This window comes from Thunnus albacares, chromosome 3, assembly GCF_914725855.1.
Source record: "Thunnus albacares chromosome 3, fThuAlb1.1, whole genome shotgun sequence".
Lineage (NCBI taxonomy): Eukaryota > Metazoa > Chordata > Actinopteri > Scombriformes > Scombridae > Thunnus > Thunnus albacares.
Window position 1 is genome coordinate 35,052,820 of NC_058108.1, and position 20,558 is coordinate 35,073,377.

The 20,558-nt window shown below is 45.6% G+C and overlaps 3 protein-coding genes across 3 annotated transcripts in view; 1 reads left to right on the plus strand and 2 right to left on the minus strand.

Annotated features, from left to right (window-relative positions):
• Positions 1-770, minus strand: part of LOC122976633 (protocadherin Fat 4-like) — a 40,180-nt gene extending 39,410 nt beyond the window's left edge. Inside the window, exon 1 of the mRNA XM_044345216.1 lies at positions 749-770. Within this exon, the coding sequence (XP_044201151.1) occupies positions 749-770 (22 nt within the window). The remainder of the gene's footprint in view (positions 1-748) is intronic.
• Positions 1-20,558, minus strand: part of ifngr1 (interferon gamma receptor 1) — a 467,767-nt gene that overhangs the window by 356,353 nt on the left and 90,856 nt on the right. The window lies entirely within an intron of this gene.
• On the plus strand, positions 4,640-10,879 carry LOC122976643. Its single transcript, XM_044345225.1, has 5 exons — positions 4,640-5,113; positions 7,553-7,613; positions 7,852-7,967; positions 9,071-10,370; positions 10,736-10,879. Exons 3-5 carry the CDS (start codon positions 7,852-7,854, stop codon positions 10,877-10,879), a joined length of 1,560 nt encoding a protein of 519 aa, XP_044201160.1. The 5' UTR covers positions 4,640-5,113; positions 7,553-7,613.

Genomic DNA, 20,558 nt, shown 5'->3' on the forward strand with positions numbered 1-20,558 from the left:
CTTTTATCAGGAAAGGAAGGGTTTCAAAGGTGCTAAATGGCCCCAAATCAATTCTGGAGCATTTGTAACTATTTTTATATAAAAGGGCAACCCCACCAGTCCTTGCCTGTTTGTCTGGGCTGGTTTAAAAAAAAAATAACCAGGTGGGCTGGCTTCAAGTAGGTGAACATGATTCCATGATACACAGTCATGCTGATGGTTTCATACTATCCCACTGATCTACACTGGATGGCAGTAATGTGCCGAGAAACAGAGAAATGCACCAACAAAGGCAAAGAAGAATAAGACTGATAGTCAGCACACATGGATGTAAACAAGGCAGGTTTCAAGTTCCTCTAAAAATCAGGTCTGCAAATGTATTATGAGGAAGGAAATACATTAAACATGTATACATATTAGTCCTCAATGATAATGTTTTGGTTGAAAAACACTGAATGTAAACAGAGCTTTTGTTACTTCAAATGATACCTTTAAGTATCAAAACTCTTGAGCTGCCCTGAGGTTTTCAACAAACCAGCCGGGGCCTTTTGCATCTACTTCAGGGCTTATTTTACAATTGAATTAAAAAACTTTTCCATAACTGTTTTGATAGCTTCTTGAATTCTTCTCTGATAAGATAAATGACCTCAGGATTGATGGCTTGACTCCAAAAGAGTCTACAAGTCCTGAGTGCTGCATGTGACACTGTAGAGAACTACAAAAGGTTTGAAAAAACAGGTCAGAGTTCAAACATATTATTCAAACTCACCTGTTTTCTTCTTCTTTTTCATCTTCATCTGCCTCCGTAAAGCTCTTCTTAATTCTCTTCTCAACTTTCACTGTGCAGTTTCTTCCACTGACTGTGAAAGCTTTCAAATGCCAACATTTAAACAAATCAAACAAAGAAATAAAATGAAATACAATACACATTGTTAAATGTATTTCCTTTTTATGTAAAAGAAGCTATAAAACAAAATGCAAAACACTGGCATTAGTTTTTTGTAAGGAGGTGCATGGGTTTTTGAAATAGAGACACTTTGTCCAAGCCAAAATGAAAACAATCAAATGTCCAATCAAAACCTGGGGGCGGAACCATGAGTGGAGCTTATCATCTCTGACACAAGCTGATGTCAGCCATGGCAGACAGCCTTTCATGTTGAAACATTTATACTGGACAGCACTGAAATACAAAACACTTTTCACTTTATTTTCTGTGTTGTGATTTGATTGTACTGTGGTATGGAAAATGAATTGTCACAAGGTAAAAAAAGAATCATTCAGTAATTAAAAACAAAAAGCTAAATAATTGTTTTTTCGCATACAGTGTGTTTATTATATGTTGATTTATATACATTTAACAATGTGTATTGTATTCTTTGATTGATTAGTTTAGGCATTTTAAATCTTCCATACTGTCCAATACCCCTGCACCATTAATGATGTAAATTATATAAAACTGCACTGTTGGTGCTTTGAACTATGTACACTTGCACTTTCTCCTGATTCACCTCACAGCAGAAGTGTAGAAGGGAATAAACTGACTTCCTTCTGTATTTCTATATCATCAAGTTCAATCTGCAAGTCAGGATGTACAGGCATATTTAGTTTTACTGTCTTAAACACAAAACATTTCCTCAACAAACATTGCACAAGTTCTTCAAAAGACTTTTCTGAGATCAGGCTCCGAAGAGTCAGACGCAGTAAACAACGCAAGAAGTCAAAAAATTACTTTGACCATATATATACAAGTAGACAATAACAACATTTCAGTACGTTGTGTTCACATTTTTACCACCTATTGCCTTATTTTGTGTATTTATGTAAACCTGCAGAATTATAACTTATAGTCTTAGTTTTAAGTCACATTTACTGTGTAGTTGAGACCTTTTCAAGTAGCAGCAGGCAGCTATTTTCAGCAAACAAGCTCTGGCAAACCCACTGTGCACTACCTGCCTGCAGCATTAAAACAGCACACAGACAAAGTCTCAGGAGTTGGTGGAGAACTATTGAAGCATATTGCATTCACCAAAGACAAAAAAGACATCCTGTAATTAGGATTTCTGTATTTCGTGTTTATGATTTGTTATCTCATAATTACAAGAAAAGATCTCATTATGAGAGCAAATTGCAACCTGAACAATCCCAAGGACTTCAGATGCCTGTGCAATGTTGACATACTAATACTACCATCTGAAATATTCAGTGACATTAATATCTCAAAATAAATGAAAGTAAATGAAATCGTGTCATGCCTCTGACTTCTCAAACAGCAATGATTGATAACCACCTTAACCTTGTCTCATAATTACAAGATTTTTTCTCGTAATTATCAGATCTTACTCGATTTGACTGTTATCAGCCTATTGAATAGGCGTTATCATCACACTTATGGGTTAGGAGGGGCCTACTAAACATACTAGTAGGTTCAGGAGGCTGTCATTTCAGTGAGCCAATAGTGGTGGAGCCCAGTAGGCGCAGAGGGCCTGTTATCAGGCATGTGCTGTCACGTGACAGACAAGTTTCTGCTCAGACAAACAAAATGGCTGACATTCCTTTTCTTCTCAATGGAAAATGCAATTTTTTAAAGATAGTTCCAGCATTAAAATGTGTTTTGATAGCATTTCTAGCGAGAAATATGCAATTTATTTTCATAATCTTCATTCAGTGAACTAGTGCAGTGCCCATTCAAAATGTGCCTGTTTGGAACCGATTTCTCAATACCTAGAGAGAACAGAGAACTAAAACTGATGGCCTTAATAGTAACCTATCATATTGTTGAGTTATCTGGGACACTTTGGTGTTTTTGTGTTGAGAAATGTTGAAGAAAACCTTAACAAGGTGACAGTGAGGAAAATACTTCTGAGCGGGTCCTCCGGTCAGCCAATCAACAAAGCTTCAAATTCTGCATTTCAAATTCAACCTATATCTCTGATCTAAAATCTACATTTTTTATTGAAAGAACATCATCAAACAGTTACATAAAATAACACAAATAACATAACAGCTCAGATAACTCCACAACGCAAAGACAATGATTCAAACAACATGCAATTATGTGGTTTCAGTGATAGCAGCATCCATAGCAACCACCATAGCAACGATAGAAAGCCTGACAAATCTCTGTGATAACTAACAAACTAAACATCGAATACATTCAGTGATGCCCGAAACTATCTTAAAATATAGCATTTCCCACTGAGAATAAAAGGAATGTCAGCCATTTTGTTTGTTTGAGTGGAAGGAAACTTGACAGTCACATGACAGCACATGCCTGATAACAGTCCTTCTTCGCCCACTGGGCTCCACCAACATTGGCTCACTGGGAAAAAATGTGTGATGACAGCCTCCTGAACCTACTAGTAGGTTTAATAAGTCTCTACTAGCCCATATATTTGGGAGAGATGTGTGATAATAAGGCATAATCAATACGCTGAGAACAGTCAAATCGGGTGGATATTTTCTTGTAATTATGAAGTCAAAAGTCATAATTATGCGGTACGGAAGCCATAATTACAAGATGAGGCCTCCAGATGAACGACAAATGAAGGATAATGTTGCTCCATTTCTGCTGGTTGTGTAAGGAAGCAACTGGCCAAAAATCAATACGGCTACCATTACAATACTGTGAGTCATGATTACACAAAAGCAACTAAAGTGAACCATTCAAAAGTCTGAAAAAATACCCTACTGAGCATCACTTTATCTTCAAAAGGGGCTTGACAAACAGGTAACGGTCTGAATTGTTTGCAGAACAAAATGTTTTGATTAGTGATATCCTCTCCTTCCTGGGTCAATGCCAGTGGTGCAAAGTAACTAAGTACATCTACTCACGTACTGTACTTAAGTAAAATTTTGAAGTACTCATACTTTACTTGGGTATTTCCATTTTATGCTAATACTTCCACTCCACTACATTTCAGAGGGAAATACTGTAAGTAGTAGTTACTTTTCAGATGATGAAGATTTGACACAATGGATAATAAAACAGGCTACGGAAGAGGATTAAGGCCACATGTGAAAAATGTATTTGAGTTCTGACTTCATTCTCAGAACATTGTTTAAGATGAAACCAGTGGTTTCCAACCTTTTTGGCTTTTGACGTCTTACAAAAAGCAATGTGTAGTCGGGGTCACATTTCACATGTCTATGAGTTGTTAACAGCTCCACCAAATATTGATTTTTCCCTCTAAACTTCTCACATGCTTTCATTTCAATAAATGTTCAAATGATCCAATGTTTCAGCAAAATCAAAGATATGAGAAAAAGTCCAAAAACTGAATTTGTGTATCAGAACGTGTATATAGAGAACAGAACTGTATATAAAGTAGTGTAAACTAGCTCCACCTCCAGCAACTACAACAGTAACATGCTGCTCTAACACTGATGCTTCACTATTAATAATCTAATGATGTCATATATAATAATATATCAGTCAGAGGGACCAAACCACTACTTTTACTGCAATACTTTAACTACATCAAGCTCATAATACTTATGTACTTTTACTGCAATACTTTACATTTTGCAGCTAATACTTATGTAGTTTTATTTAAGTAGGATTTTTCATGCAGGACTGTTACTTGTAATGAAGTATTTTTACATTACTGTATTAGAACTTTTACTTAAGTAAAGGATCTAAATACTTCTTCCACCACTGGTCAATGTGACTTGGGGTTTATGAGAACTAAAGCCTCTTCTGAATCATATTTTTATAATTGCAGCTGTGTATGCATTATTTAGTATGGTGATATGCAGCTAATGCTTGGGGCTACACCAAAGCTATTTAAGAGCTAAACCATAGATGCATGAAAAGGTTACAATCTATCTAATGATCACTTGGTTCTCTTTGATCCCGATTTTAGACAAATTTCAAAAACACAAACAAATGAAGACTCACTGCAGTCATTTAACTTCCTAAATCAAAAATGCAGAATGTCTTTCGTCTTCTTCCTCCTTTCTAAAATATGTTCAAATAAGGGCATGGTGCCACTCTGAAGGTTTGGCCACGGTCAACCTCTCCTCTATAAAAAAGCCCCTTCCTCTTTATTGTATTCACTGCAGCACCGTCCCTCCTAACACTGAGACGAAAACAGAGCGGACAACTTCCATCAGGCATCTTTCTCCAGCAAAGGAGGTAAAAAATTTCCACTTTACTGTATTTATCTTAACTCTAATGAGGAAGGTAGCAACAAGCTCAAGTGCAAATTAGGACTCAAATTACACAACTTTTAGGCCTTTAATTGAGTCTTGTGTCTCCTGACACCTTGCAAAAATTTCAAATGAATTTTTTAAGAAAAAATTACTAAGTCACATTAAACCATATGGAAGTCCAGACTGGTCGTGGTTGCCATTATTTTTAAAAATCCTGTCATCTAGAGATCTTGATGTTATCCATAAACACCGTGGGTACCCAACAGGGCTCTATGAGGAGGTGACAGCATGACAAGGAAGCAGTGTATGAGAGTATGAGTGTGTGTAACATACTATATTTAATGGCAGAGAAATGGGTTATGCTGTGGGAATGGTTTGAGAAGTTTATATGGTTTGGATATATTGGCACATTCTGACATTTTTGGACTCTGGGTTGACATTGGAAGTCATTGTAACTGTTGTGATCCAAACTGACAACAGCTACAAACTTTTCAGTGCTTTTCATGCCAAGAGACAGTGAATATTTGACACTCCAAAGACAGATAAACCTACTTTAGCTTGTTAACATTATGGCATTTTTTCATTTTAATTCAAATGGACAGTATTTTGATCTGACTCAGATCAAAATGCTGTTCATTTGAATTAAAATAAAAACTGTGGCTTTGGAGGAAGTGTGCAGGCGTCACTTTTTTTTCTATTGGCTGTCCTTTAATAGTCCTACACCTATGTGAAGTGCGTATAATTACAGCCTTATAGCATGCTGAAGGGCTAAATGTAAGCATTTTGATGTGCTGATACCATAACATGACAACCTCAGCTGAGCATTAAGTGCAGCCAGTCTTTAAAGGACAGGTTCACAGTTTTTAAAGTGTGTCTTAAAACAACAGTCAGGAGCCCAAATGAACAGAGAAACATGTTTTTCTTGCTGTAATCATTCCTCGTGTTCATACTGACCATTAGAAGATCCCTTCATAATGCACTTACAATGTAAGTGATGGGGGACAAAATCCTCAGTAAAGTAAGTAAAAAAAAAAAAAAAAGCTGTCATTTCTCTTCAAGTGTGTGCGCACAGCTGAGGAAGTAAATGTTGCAATAGCATATATTTGCGCAAAAAATGTATTTAAAAATGTATCTGAAGCTAATATGAAGCTTAAGCAATTCAGATGAGTCAAATCAAGTAGATATCTTTCAACATTACAGACTTTTTAGTGCCAAAGTCCCTCTTTTTGTTACTATACTTCCACCGCAGCTCAACAGGGAAACACTGTCTCAGGACATACAAAGAGGCAATTTGATGCTAAAAAGACTGTAATGTTGAAAGATATCCACTTGATATGACTAACTCAGACTGCTGAAGCCTCATATAAGCTTCACATCTACTTTTAAATGCATTTTTGCACTAAATAACTGTGTGGACACACTGTGGATTTTGGCCTCCATCACTTACAATGAAAGCACATTTGAAGGATCTTTTAATATCCAGTATGAACAGGAGGAATGATTACAGCAAGGAAAACCTCTTTCACTGTTCATATGGACACCTGACTGTTGTTTTAAGACAGACTTGAAAAATTGTGAAGCAGTCCTTTAAGTGCAGTCAATTAGATTAGCTGATTATGGCCTTTCCTCTGGCACCACCATCAGGCCAAACTTTACATTTTTGCCCCACTAGTGTTCAGATTCAGAGAAAGGCAGGTTTCCAAGTGACGTCGAGATGCGCACACATGCAGGGGTGTAGAGAACAAACCTGCCAGTATAACAATTACAAAATACTGCATTACAAGTAAAAGTCCTGCTTTCAAATCCCATCAAAGTACAAGTAAATAAGTACCTACAGCTTAATTTACTTAAAAGTATCAGTATTAAAGTACCTCTGTGACTGATGGTATTATACGTGACATTATTAGATAATACTGATGTGTACTCTTTTACTGCTGAAGATGGTCGAGGTGGAGTTAGAAGAAAAAACTGCTACATAAATATATATTTTTTGTGGGGACTTTTCTCTGATGTTTGCTTTGCTTGTGAAATATCATTTTAACTCTTTGAGCCATGAACATTCATTTAAATAAAATAACTGACATTATTCCCCTCTAAACCCAAGTTTAGAGATAAAATGTCTTTTTGGTGGAACTGCTGACCACTCACAGACATCTGAAACGTGAAAAGGGGCCACAAATAGACACTGATTATAAGAAAGACAAAAAGATTGTGAACCACTGATATAATCTTTGACAATGTGTCAGAGTGCATAATTATCCATTTGCCTCTAGTGTCTGTTCAGAGGTCTGGACTTCAACAAGACGGTTTCATGGCTTTATTGATATTCACAAAAATTTATAGAAAATACTGGCTACTTGTTTAAAAGTTAGATTGTAGAACATTAAATGTTGGCTTTAATGATTATTGCCTAATTTCTCAGCAGATATTTCCAGATTTGCAGTACCGTCACTGAACATGAATGAATGTAGTATAACTTAAAGGTATGTTATTTTGCACATTTTTATATATTACATTTAAATATGAAAAGCCAAAATTTAATAAATGTGGAAACTATGTATTGTTGGTTAGTGACGTATCCTGTGTTTAATAACAGAGAAGACCATACTTACTAAAATACTTCCTTTTGTTATTATAATTAGCCCTGTTTTACTCATGTTTATGAGGACACTTTTTGTTAAAAGTATCATCATTGTGCTCATTAACTTGTTCTGTGTGCAGATGGCTGGCCTGTGCTGGTTGACGGTGATGCTGGCCTTCTTCCTGTCTGCTGAAAACAGTTTGGCTGCTGTGGACCAGAACAGGCTTGAAAGAATTGTAGATGGCATCTTGGGAGAGTGAGTTAACTTTTGATTCATTGGCTGACAGCATATTAGGTTTTTTCAATAATTTCCTGAAAGTAGCTGCTGTGTTCATTCTTAGGGCATTTTTTGAAAGGGTGATGTAATTTGGTAGTATACAGGAAATGTGCTCATTATAGAGTTTTTAGTAAACAACCTAATATGTAGTTTGACACACCAAACTACACACTGAAAGGTATTTTCTGTCAGTTAAAGAGTTAAGAGTGTAATTTATTAAGAGTTTTTGCAAATTAAGAACCACATATGAACCCAAAAATAATGAATGAATACTTACCAACTAAACCAACTTAACACTTGTGTTTGTTTTAATAATTTGTACCAACCTGCACCATCCTCTGTTGAATGTCCTTAACCATTAAATACCTGCAAATTACCTGCAAAATTAATTTCCAGGAAATTAGTTTAAAATTAAAAGACCTGTAAAATAAAGCGTTACCAAATATTGCCACCTAAGGATGTATTCAGACCGCCACACTAGGGCGGGACACTGTCTCTGGTAATAGTAACATAATAAAACAAATATATGCTATTTAAACCTCTGTATTGTTAATTATTAACTATTTGAAAAAGACCTTTTACTTTATGATAATATAGCTCCTGATACTGTTCTATAGCTAGTGTTTGCATTTTTACTACAAAGAACACAGAGCTTTACTGCCTTACTGTATGATTGATGCTCAATTCTAGTATTCTAGAGAACAATAGGTCGTACTAAAAATATAGATTAAAATATGTCTTTACAAACATACAGATAAGGTAGAATCCCTTCTTAGCCCTGAGTAGTGTCTGCAGTCCTACTTTTCAGGCTGCATACAGCCCCAACAACCTCCAGCAATAAGGTACAAGTTGATCTATCTGTGGACGCAGTATCTAGACAACACACCCACTTTACTACATGACACACCCACTCAGTTAGTGTTCTCTCATTTACTCCACAGAGTAAATGGGACAAAGCAAGGGTGCCACTTGGTGGTCAACTTAGGTTATTGCCTTACAAATCAAACAACTCATATTGTGTTCTGCACCAAAACATCTAAGATACATAGTGGCATGTTGTCTATGTTTTTCTCTTCTGGCAGGTACAGAACAGATTGTATGTTCAGTCTGGCTGTAAGCATCCCAGAGAACCAGAACCAGGACATTGACCAAATCCTTCAGCAAGTCTTCAGATGTGACCCTGGTGACAATGTGAAGAATAAGATCAACAATGATGAGGTGTACATTGGCAGTAGGGTAGTTGCAGCTAAAGTTCTGAAACGGACCAATAAACCAGATGATCATGCAGAGTCACGTGTTTTGGACCATTTGAACCAATTATTTGAAAGTGGTGGAGCTAATAATCATGATATGTTGCTTTTCTGTGTTTACGCCTCCCCGTGTGTAGAAAGAAGAGTAGAAAATTCTAAGAACATCCTCACAAGAATACATAACATTCGGCGATGGAATACTTACGCTGTTGTGTTTTTTAAAGTATTCAATGGCAAAAATTGTTGGACAAATAGGAATCACCAACGACGTGGAGCCCTTCAGCGGCTTGGGACATCAATCGGTCTAGACAACATATTCCGTTGTGACATAAAAAATGGCAGGATGCAGTGTACCAGCTGCTCCATTGGTACTCAAGTTGCACACTATTGTGTTTCAGATGACACTTCATCCATACAGCTTCAACAAAGCAATGAAAATGGCAATTTTGGTCAGAGTGGCAGTGAAAGAGAAGTGGGTGTGGGCAGAGAAGTGAGTTGGCCCAGATGGGAAAAAGGCAGAGGAGTGACCTGGTGCAGACTGAGAAAAGGGAGAAGAGTGTGCGGGTACAGATGGGGAAAAGGCAGTGTGAGGTTGCGAGGAAGGGGAAAATGGAGAAGAGTGTGTTCATGCAGATGGGCAACAGGCAGAGGGGTGAGCTGGCATAGATGGGGAAAAGTCAGAGTGAGCGGGCCCAGATGGGGAAAATGGAGAAGAGTGTGCTCGTGCAGATGGGTGAAGGGAAGAGGAGTGAGTTGGCCCATGTGGGGAAAAGGCAGAGTGAACTGGCGCAGAAGGGGAAAGTGGAGAAAAGTGAGCTGGTGCAGATGGAGAAAAGGGAGAAGAGTGTGTAGGTACAGATGGAGAAAAGGCAGAGTGAGGTGGCGAGGAAGGGGAAAATGGAGAAGAGTGTGTTCGTGCAGATGGGCAACAAGCAGAGGAGTGAGCTGGCATAGACAGGGAAAAGGCAGAGTGAGTTGGCCCAGATGGGGAAAATGGAGAAGAGTGTGCTCGTGCAGATGGGTAAAAGGCAGAGGAGTGAGCTGGCCCAGATGGGGAAAAGGTAGAGTGAGCTGGCCCAGATGGGGAAAATGGAGAAGAGTGTGTTCGTGCAGATGGGTGAAAGGCAGAGGAGTGAGCTCGCGCAGATGGGGAAAATGGAGAAGAGTGTGTTCGTGCAGATGGGTAAAACGCAGAAGAGTGAGCTGGCCCAGATGGGGAAAAGGTAAAGTGATGTGGCGAGGAAGGGGAAAATGGAGAAGAGTGTGTTCATGCAGATGGCTAAAAGGCAGAGGAGTGAGCTGGCATAGATGGGGAAAAGGAAGTGTGAGCTGGCCCAGATGGGGAAAATGGAGAAGAGTGTGCTCGTGCAGATGGGTAAAAGACAGAGGAGTGAGCTGGCCCAGGTGGGGAAAAGGTAGAGTGAGCTGGCCCAGATGGGGAAAAGGCAAAGTAAGGTGGCGAGGAAGGGGAAAATGGAGAAGAGTGTGTTCATGCAGATGGGTAAAAGGCAAAGGAGTGAGCTGGCGCAGATTGGGAAAAGGCAGAGTGAGCTGGCCCAGATGGGGAAAGTGGAGAAGAGTGTGCTCATGCAGATGGGTGAAAGGAAGACGAGTGAGTTGGCCCAGATGGGGAAAAGGTAGAGTGAGCTGGCCAAGGTGGGGAAAAGGCAAAGTGGGGTGGCGAGGAAGGGGAAAATGGAGAAGAGTGTGTTCATGCAGATGGGTAAAAGGCAAAGGAGTGAGCTGGCGCAGATTGGGAAAAGGCAGAGTGAGCTGGCCCAGATGGGGAAAGTGGAGAAGAGTGTGCTCATGCAGATGGGTGAAAGGAAGACGAGTGAGTCGGCCCAGATGGGGAAAAGGTAGAGTGAGCTGGCCAAGTAGGGGAAAAGGCAAAGTGAGGTGGCAAGGAAGGGGAAAATGGAGAAGAGTGTGTTCGTGCAGATGGGTGAAAGGCAGAGGAGTGAGCTCGCGCAGATGGGGAAAATGGAGAAGAGTGTGTTCGTGCAGATGGGTAAAACGCAGAAGAGTGAGCTGGCCCAGATGGGGAAAAGGTAAAGTGATGTGGCGAGGAAGGGGAAAATGGAGAAGAGTGTGTTCATGCAGATGGCTAAAAGGCAGAGGAGTGAGCTGGCATAGATGGGGAAAAGGAAGTGTGAGCTGGCCCAGATGGGGAAAATGGAGAAGAGTGTGCTCGTGCAGATGGGTAAAAGACAGAGGAGTGAGCTGGCCCAGGTGGGGAAAAGGTAGAGTGAGCTGGCCCAGATGGGGAAAAGGCAAAGTAAGGTGGCGAGGAAGGGGAAAATGGAGAAGAGTGTGTTCATGCAGATGGGTAAAAGGCAAAGGAGTGAGCTGGCGCAGATTGGGAAAAGGCAGAGTGAGCTGGCCCAGATGGGGAAAGTGGAGAAGAGTGTGCTCATGCAGATGGGTGAAAGGAAGACGAGTGAGTTGGCCCAGATGGGGAAAAGGTAGAGTGAGCTGGCCAAGGTGGGGAAAAGGCAAAGTGGGGTGGCGAGGAAGGGGAAAATGGAGAAGAGTGTGTTCATGCAGATGGGTAAAAGGCAGAGGAGTGAGCTGGCAAGGAAGGGGAAAATGGAGAAGAGTGTGCTCATGCAGATGGGTAAAAGGCAGAGGAGTGAGCTGGCCCAGATGGGGAAAAGGTAGAGTGAGCTGGCCCAGGTGGGGAAAAGGCAAAGTGAGGTGGCAAGGAAGGGGAAAATGGAGAAGAGTGTGTTCGTGCAAATGGGTGAAAGGAAGAGGAGTGAGCTCGCGAAGATGGGGAAAATGGAGAAGAGTGTGCTCGTGCAGATGGGTAAAAGGCAGAGGAGTGAGTGGGCCCTGGTGGGGAAAAGGCAAAGTGGGGTGGCGAGGAAGGGGAAAATGGAGAAGAGTGTGTTCATGCAGATGGGTAAAAGGCAAAGGAGTGAGCTGGCGCAGATTGGGAAAAGGCAGAGTGAGCTGGCCCAGATGGGGAAAGTGGAGAAGAGTGTGCTCATGCAGATGGGTGAAAGGAAGACGAGTGAGTCAGCCCAGATGGGGAAAAGGCAAAGTGAGGTGGCGAGGAAGGGGCAAATGGAGAAGAGTGTGTTCATGCAGATGGGTAAAAGGCAAAGGAGTGAGCTGGCGCAGATTGGGAAAAGGCAGAGTGAGCTGGCCCAGATGGGGAAAGTGGAGAAGAGTGTGCTCATGCAGATGGGTGAAAGGAAGACGAGTGAGTTGGCCCAGATGGGGAAAAGGTAGAGTGAGCTGGCCAAGGTGGGGAAAAGGCAAAGTGAGGTGGCGAGGAAGGGGAAAATGGAGAAGAGTGTGTTCATGCAGATGGGTAAAAGGCAGAGGAGTGAGCTGGCGAGGAAGGGGAAAATGGAGAAGAGTGTGCTCATGCAGATGGGTAAAAGGCAGAGGAGTGAGCTGGCCCAGATGGGGAAAAGGTAGAGTGAGCTGGCCAAGGTGGGGAAAAGGCAAAGTGGGGTGGCGAGGAAGGGGAAAATGGAGAAGAGTGTGTTCATGCAGATGGGTAAAAGGCAAAGGAGTGAGCTGGCGCAGATTGGGAAAAGGCAGAGTGAGCTGGCCCAGATGGGGAAAGTGGAGAAGAGTGTGCTCATGCAGATGGGTGAAAGGAAGACGAGTGAGTCGGCCCAGATGGGGAAAAGGTAGAGTGAGCTGGCCAAGTAGGGGAAAAGGCAAAGTGAGGTGGCAAGGAAGGGGAAAATGGAGAAGAGTGTGTTCGTGCAGATGGGTGAAAGGCAGAGGAGTGAGCTCGCGCAGATGGGGAAAATGGAGAAGAGTGTGTTCGTGCAGATGGGTAAAACGCAGAAGAGTGAGCTGGCCCAGATGGGGAAAAGGTAAAGTGATGTGGCGAGGAAGGGGAAAATGGAGAAGAGTGTGTTCATGCAGATGGCTAAAAGGTAGAGGAGTGAGCTGGCATAGATGGGGAAAAGGAAGTGTGAGCTGGCCCAGATGGGGAAAATGGAGAAGAGTGTGCTCGTGCAGATGGGTAAAAGACAGAGGAGTGAGCTGGCCCAGGTGGGGAAAAGGTAGAGTGAGCTGGCCCAGATGGGGAAAAGGCAAAGTAAGGTGGCGAGGAAGGGGAAAATGGAGAAGAGTGTGTTCATGCAGATGGGTAAAAGGCAAAGGAGTGAGCTGGCGCAGATTGGGAAAAGGCAGAGTGAGCTGGCCCAGATGGGGAAAGTGGAGAAGAGTGTGCTCATGCAGATGGGTGAAAGGAAGACGAGTGAGTTGGCCCAGATGGGGAAAAGGTAGAGTGAGCTGGCCAAGGTGGGGAAAAGGCAAAGTGGGGTGGCGAGGAAGGGGAAAATGGAGAAGAGTGTGTTCATGCAGATGGGTAAAAGGCAGAGGAGTGAGCTGGCAAGGAAGGGGAAAATGGAGAAGAGTGTGCTCATGCAGATGGGTAAAAGGCAGAGGAGTGAGCTGGCCCAGATGGGGAAAAGGTAGAGTGAGCTGGCCCAGGTGGGGAAAAGGCAAAGTGAGGTGGCAAGGAAGGGGAAAATGGAGAAGAGTGTGTTCGTGCAAATGGGTGAAAGGAAGAGGAGTGAGCTCGCGAAGATGGGGAAAATGGAGAAGAGTGTGCTCGTGCAGATGGGTAAAAGGCAGAGGAGTGAGTGGGCCCTGGTGGGGAAAAGGCAAAGTGGGGTGGCGAGGAAGGGGAAAATGGAGAAGAGTGTGTTCATGCAGATGGGTAAAAGGCAAAGGAGTGAGCTGGCGCAGATTGGGAAAAGGCAGAGTGAGCTGGCCCAGATGGGGAAAGTGGAGAAGAGTGTGCTCATGCAGATGGGTGAAAGGAAGACGAGTGAGTCAGCCCAGATGGGGAAAAGGCAAAGTGAGGTGGCGAGGAAGGGGAAAATGGAGAAGAGTGTGTTCATGCAGATGGGTAAAAGGCAGAGGAGTGAGCTGGCGAGGAAGGGGAAAATGGAGAAGAGTGTGCTCATGCAGATGGGTAAAAGGCAGAGGAGTGAGCTGGCCCAGATGGGGAAAAGGTAGAGTGAGCTGGCCCAGATGGGGAAAAGGCAAAGTGAGGTGGCAAGGAAGGGGAAAATGGAGAAGAGTGTGTTCGTGCAGATGGGTGAAAGGCAGAGGAGTGAGCTCGCGAAGATGGGGAAAATGGAGAAGAGTGTGCTCGTGCAGATGGGTAAAAGGCAGAGGAGTGAGTTGGCCCAGATGGGGAAAAGGCAAAGTGGGGTGGCGAGGAAGGGGAAAATGGAGAAGAGTGTGTTCATGCAGATGGGTAAAAGGCAGAGGAGTGAGCTGGCGAGGAAGGGGAAAATGGAGAAGAGTGTGCTCGTGCAGATGGGTAAAAGGCAGAGGAGTGAGTTGGCCCAGATGGGGAAAAGGTAGAGTGAGGTGGCGAGAAAGGGGAAAATGGAGAAGAGTGTGTTCATGCAGATGGGTGAAAGGCAGAGGAGTGAGCTCGCGCAGATGGGGAAAATGGAGAAGAGTGTGCTCGTGCAGATGGGTAAAAGGCAGAGGAGTGAGCTGGCCCAGATGGGGAAAAGGCAAAGTGAGGTGGCAAGGAAGGGGAAAATGGAGAAGAGTGTGTTCGTGCAGATGGGTGAAAGGCAGAGGAGTGAGCTCGCGAAGATGGGGAAAATGGAGAAGAGTGTGCTCGTGCAGATGGGTAAAAGGCAGAGGAGTGAGTTGGGCCAGATGGGGAAAAGGTAGAGTGAGCTGGCCCTGGTGGGGAAAAGGCAAAGTGGGGTGGCGAGGAAGGGGAAAATGGAGAAGAGTGTGTTCATGCAGATGGGTAAAAGGCAAAGGAGTGAGCTGGCGCAGATTGGGAAAAGGCAGAGTGAGCTGGCCCAGATGGGGAAAGTGGAGAAGAGTGTGCTCATGCAGATGGGTGAAAGGAAGACGAGTGAGTTGGCCCAGATGGGGAAAAGGTAGAGTGAGCTGGCCAAGGTGGGGAAAAGGTAGAGTGAGCTGGCCCAGACGGGGAAAAGGCAAAGTGAGGTGGCGAGGAAGGGGCAAATGGAGAAGAGTGTGTTCATGCAGATGGGTAAAAGGCAGAGGAGTGAGTTGGCCCAGATGGGGAAAAGGCAAAGTGGGGTGGCGAGGAAGGGGAAAATGGAGAAGAGTGTGCTCGTGCAGATGGGTAAAAGGCAGAGGAGTGAGTTGGCCCAGATGGGGAAAAGGCAAAGTGGGGTGGCGAGGAAGGGGAAAATGGAGAAGAGTGTGTTCATGCAGATGGGTAAAAGGCAGAGGAGTGAGCTGGCGAGGAAGGGGAAAATGGAGAAGAGTGTGCTCGTGCAGATGGGTAAAAGGCAGAGGAGTGAGTTGGCCCAGATGGGGAAAAGGTAGAGTGAGGTGGCGAGAAAGGGGAAAATGGAGAAGAGTGTGTTCGTGCAGATGGGTGAAAGGCAGAGGAGTGAGCTCGCGAAGATGGGGAAAATGGAGAAGAGTGTGCTCGTGCAGATGGGTAAAAGGCAGAGGAGTGAGTTGGCCCAGATGGGGAAAAGGTAGAGTGAGCTGGCCTTGGTGGGGAAAAGGCAAAGTGGGGTGGCGAGGAAGGGGAAAATGGAGAAGAGTGTGTTCATGCAGATGGGTAAAAGGCAGAGGAGTGAGCTCGCGAAGATGGGGAAAATGGAGAAGAGTGTGCTCGTGCAGATGGGTAAAAGGCAGAGGAGTGAGTTGGCCCTGGTGGGGAAAAGGCAAAGTGGGGTGGCGAGGAAGGGGAAAATGGAGAAGAGTGTGTTCATGCAGATGGGTAAAAGGCAAAGGAGTGAGCTGGCGCAGATTGGGAAAAGGCAGAGTGAGCTGGCCCAGATGGGGAAAGTGGAGAAGAGTGTGCTCATGCAGATGGGTGAAAGGAAGACGAGTGAGTTGGCCCAGATGGGGAAAAGGTAGAGTGAGCTGGCCAAGGTGGGGAAAAGGTAGAGTGAGCTGGCCCAGATGGGGAAAAGGCAAAGTGAGGTGGCGAGGAAGGGGCAAATGGAGAAGAGTGTGTTCATGCAGATGGGTAAAAGGCAAAGGAGTGAGCTGGCGCAGATTGGGAAAAGGCAGAGTGAGCTGGCCCAGATGGGGAAAGTGGAGAAGAGTGTGCTCATGCAGATGGGTGAAAGGAAGACGAGTGAGTCGGCCCAGATGGGGAAAAGGTAGAGTGAGCTGGCCAAGTAGGGGAAAAGGCAAAGTGAGGTGGCAAGGAAGGGGAAAATGGAGAAGAGTGTGTTCGTGCAGATGGGTGAAAGGCAGAGGAGTGAGCTCGCGAAGATGGGGAAAATGGAGAAGAGTGTGCTCGTGCAGATGGGTAAAAGGCAGAGGAGTGAGTTGGCCCAGATGGGGAAAAGGCAAAGTGGGGTGGCGAGGAAGGGGAAAATGGAGAAGAGTGTGTTCATGCAGATGGGTAAAAGGCAGAGGAGTGAGCTGGCGAGGAAGGGGAAAATGGAGAAGAGTGTGCTCGTGCAGATGGGTAAAAGGCAGAGGAGTGAGTTGGCCCAGGTGGGGAAAAGGTAGAGTGAGGTGGCGAGAAAGGGGAAAATGGAGAAGAGTGTGTTCGTGCAGATGGGTGAAAGGCAGAGGAGTGAGCTCGCGAAGATGGGGAAAATGGAGAAGAGTGTGCTCGTGCAGATGGTTAAAAGGCAGAGGAGTGAGTTGGCCCAGATGGGGAAAAGGTAGAGTGAGCTGGCCCTGGTGGGGAAAAGGCAAAGTGGGGTGGCGAGGAAGGGGAAAATGGAGAAGAGTGTGTTCATGCAGATGGGTAAAAGGCAGAGGAGTGAGCTGGCGAGGAAGGGGAAAATGGAGAAGAGTGTGCTCGTGCAGATGGGTAAAAGGCAGAGGAGTGAGTTGGCCCAGATGGGGAAAAGGTAGAGTGAGGTGGCGAGAAAGGGGAAAATGGAGAAGAGTGTGTTCATGCAGATGGGTGAAAGGCAGAGGAGTGAGCTCGCGCAGATGGGGAAAATGGAGAAGAGTGTGCTCGTGCAGATGGGTAAAAGGCAGAGGAGTGAGCTGGCCCAGATGGGGAAAAGGCAAAGTGAGGTGGCAAGGAAGGGGAAAATGGAGAAGAGTGTGTTCGTGCAGATGGGTGAAAGGCAGAGGAGTGAGCTCGCGAAGATGGGGAAAATGGAGAAGAGTGTGCTCGTGCAGATGGGTAAAAGGCAGAGGAGTGAGTTGGGCCAGATGGGGAAAAGGTAGAGTGAGCTGGCCCTGGTGGGGAAAAGGCAAAGTGGGGTGGCGAGGAAGGGGAAAATGGAGAAGAGTGTGTTCATGCAGATGGGTAAAAGGCAGAGGAGTGAGCTGGCGCAGATTGGGAAAAGGCAGAGTGAGCTGGCCCAGATGGGGAAAGTGGAGAAGAGTGTGCTCATGCAGATGGGTGAAAGGAAGACGAGTGAGTTGGCCCAGATGGGGAAAAGGTAGAGTGAGCTGGCCAAGGTGGGGAAAAGGTAGAGTGAGCTGGCCCAGACGGGGAAAAGGCAAAGTGAGGTGGCGAGGAAGGGGCAAATGGAGAAGAGTGTGTTCATGCAGATGGGTAAAAGGCAAAGGAGTGAGCTGGCGCAGATTGGGAAAAGGCAGAGTGAGCTGGCCCAGATGGGGAAAGTGGAGAAGAGTGTGCTCATGCAGATGGGTGAAAGGAAGACGAGTGAGTTGGCCCAGATGGGGAAAAGGTAGAGTGAGCTGGCCAAGGTGGGGAAAAGGCAAAGTGAGGTGGCGAGGAAGGGGAAAATGGAGAAGAGTGTGTTCATGCAGATGGGTAAAAGGCAGAGGAGTGAGCTGGCGAGGAAGGGGAAAATGGAGAAGAGTGTGCTCATGCAGATGGGTAAAAGGCAGAGGAGTGAGCTGGCCCAGATGGGGAAAAGGTAGAGTGAGCTGGCCCAGGTGGGGAAAAGGCAAAGTGAGGTGGCAAGGAAGGGGAAAATGGAGAAGAGTGTGTTCGTGCAGATGGGTGAAAGGCAGAGGAGTGAGCTCGCGAAGATGGGGAAAATGGAGAAGAGTGTGCTCGTGCAGATGGGTAAAAGGCAGAGGAGTGAGTTGGCCCAGATGGGGAAAAGGCAAAGTGGGGTGGCGAGGAAGGGGAAAATGGAGAAGAGTGTGTTCATGCAGATGGGTAAAAGGCAGAGGAGTGAGCTGGCGAGGAAGGGGAAAATGGAGAAGAGTGTGCTCGTGCAGATGGGTAAAAGGCAGAGGAGTGAGTTGGCCCAGATGGGGAAAAGGTAGAGTGAGGTGGCGAGAAAGGGGAAAATGGAGAAGAGTGTGTTCATGCAGATGGGTGAAAGGCAGAGGAGTGAGCTCGCGCAGATGGGGAAAATGGAGAAGAGTGTGCTCGTGCAGATGGGTAAAACGCAGAAGAGTGAGTTGGCCCAGGTGGGGAAAAGGTAGAGTGAGCTGGCCCTGGTGGGGAAAAGGCAAAGTGGGGTGGCGAGGAAGGGGAAAATGGAGAAGAGTGTGTTCATGCAGATGGGTAAAAGGCAGAGGAGTGAGCTGGCGAGGAAGGGGAAAATGGAGAAGAGTGTGCTCGTGCAGATGGGTAAAAGGCAGAGGAGTGAGTTGGCCCAGATGGGGAAAAGGTAGAGTGAGCTGGCGAGAAAGGGGAAAATGGAGAAGAGTGTGTTCATGCAGATGGGTGAAAGGCAGAGGAGTGAGCTCGCGCAGATGGGGAAAATGGAGAAGAGTGTGCTCGTGCAGATGGGTAAAACGCAGAAGAGTGAGCTGGCCCAGATGGGGAAAAGGCAAAGTGAGGTGGCAAGGAAGGGGAAAATGGAGAAGAGTGTGTTCGTGCAGATGGGTGAAAGGCAGAGGAGTGAGCTCGCGAAGATGGGGAAAATGGAGAAGAGTGTGCTCGTGCAGATGGGTAAAAGGCAGAGGAGTGAGTTGGGCCAGATGGGGAAAAGGTAGAGTGAGCTGGCCCTGGTGGGGAAAAGGCAAAGTGGGGTGGCGAGGAAGGGGAAAATGGAGAAGAGTGTGTTCATGCAGATGGGTAAAAGGCAAAGGAGTGAGCTGGCGCAGATTGGGAAAAGGCAGAGTGAGCTGGCCCAGATGGGGAAAGTGGAGAAGAGTGTGCTCATGCAGATGGGTGAAAGGAAGACGAGTGAGTTGGCCCAGATGGGGAAAAGGTAGAGTGAGCTGGCCAAGGTGGGGAAAAGGTAGAGTGAGCTGGCCCAGATGGGGAAAAGGCAAAGTGAGGTGGCGAGGAAGGGGTAAATGGAGAAGAGTGTGTTCATGCAGATGGGTAAAAGGCAAAGGAGTGAACTGGCGCAGATTGGGAAAAGGCAGAGTGAGCTGGCCCAGATGGGGAAAGTGGAGAAGAGTGTGCTCATGCAGATGGGTGAAAGGAAGACGAGTGAGTTGGCCCAGATGGGGAAAAGGTAGAGTGAGCTGGCCAAGGTGGGGAAAAGGCAAAGTGAGGTGGCGAGGAAGGGGAAAATGGAGAAGAGTGTGTTCATGCAGATGGGTAAAAGGCAGAGGAGTGAGCTGGCGAGGAAGGGGAAAATGGAGAAGAGTGTGCTCATGCAGATGGGTAAAAGGCAGAGGAGTGAGCTGGCCCAGATGGGGAAAAGGTAGAGTGAGCTGGCCAAGGTGGGGAAAAGGCAAAGTGAGGTGGCGAGGAAGGGGAAAATGGAGAAGAGTGTGTTCATGCAGATGGGTAAAAGGCAGAGGAGAGAGCTGGCGAGGAAGGGGAAAATGGAGAAGAGTGTGCTCATGCAGATGGGTAAAAGGCAGAGGAGTGAGCTGGCCCAGATGGGGAAAAGGTAGAGTGAGCTGGCCCAGGTGGGGAAAAGGCAAAGTGAGGTGGCAAGGAAGGGGAAGATGGAGAAGAGTGTGTTCGTGCAGATGGGTGAAAGGCAGAGGAGTGAGCTCGCGAAGATGGGGAAAATGGAGAAGAGTGTGCTCGTGCAGATGGGTAAAAGGCAGAGGAGTGAGTTGGCCCAGATGGGGAAAAGGTAGAGTGAGGTGGCGAGAAAGGGGAAAATGGAGAAGAGTGTGTTCATGCAGATGGGTGAAAGGCAGAGGAGTGAGCTCGCGCAGATGGGGAAAATGGAGAAGAGTGTGCTCGTGCAGATGGGTAAAAGGCAGAGGAGTGAGTTGGCCCAGATGGGGAAAAGGCAAAGTGGGGTGGCGAGGAAGGGGAAAATGGAGAAGAGTGTGTTCATGCAGATGGGTAAAAGGCAGAGGAGTGAGCTGGCGAGGAAGGGGAAAATGGAGAAGAGTGTGCTCGTGCAGATGGGTAAAAGGCAGAGGAGTGAGTTGGCCCAGATGGGGAAAAGGTAGAGTGAGGTGGCGAGAAAGGGGAAAATGGAGAAGAGTGTGTTCATGCAGATGGGTGAAAGGCAGAGGAGTGAGCTCGCGCAGATGGGGAAAATGGAGAAGAGTGTGCTCG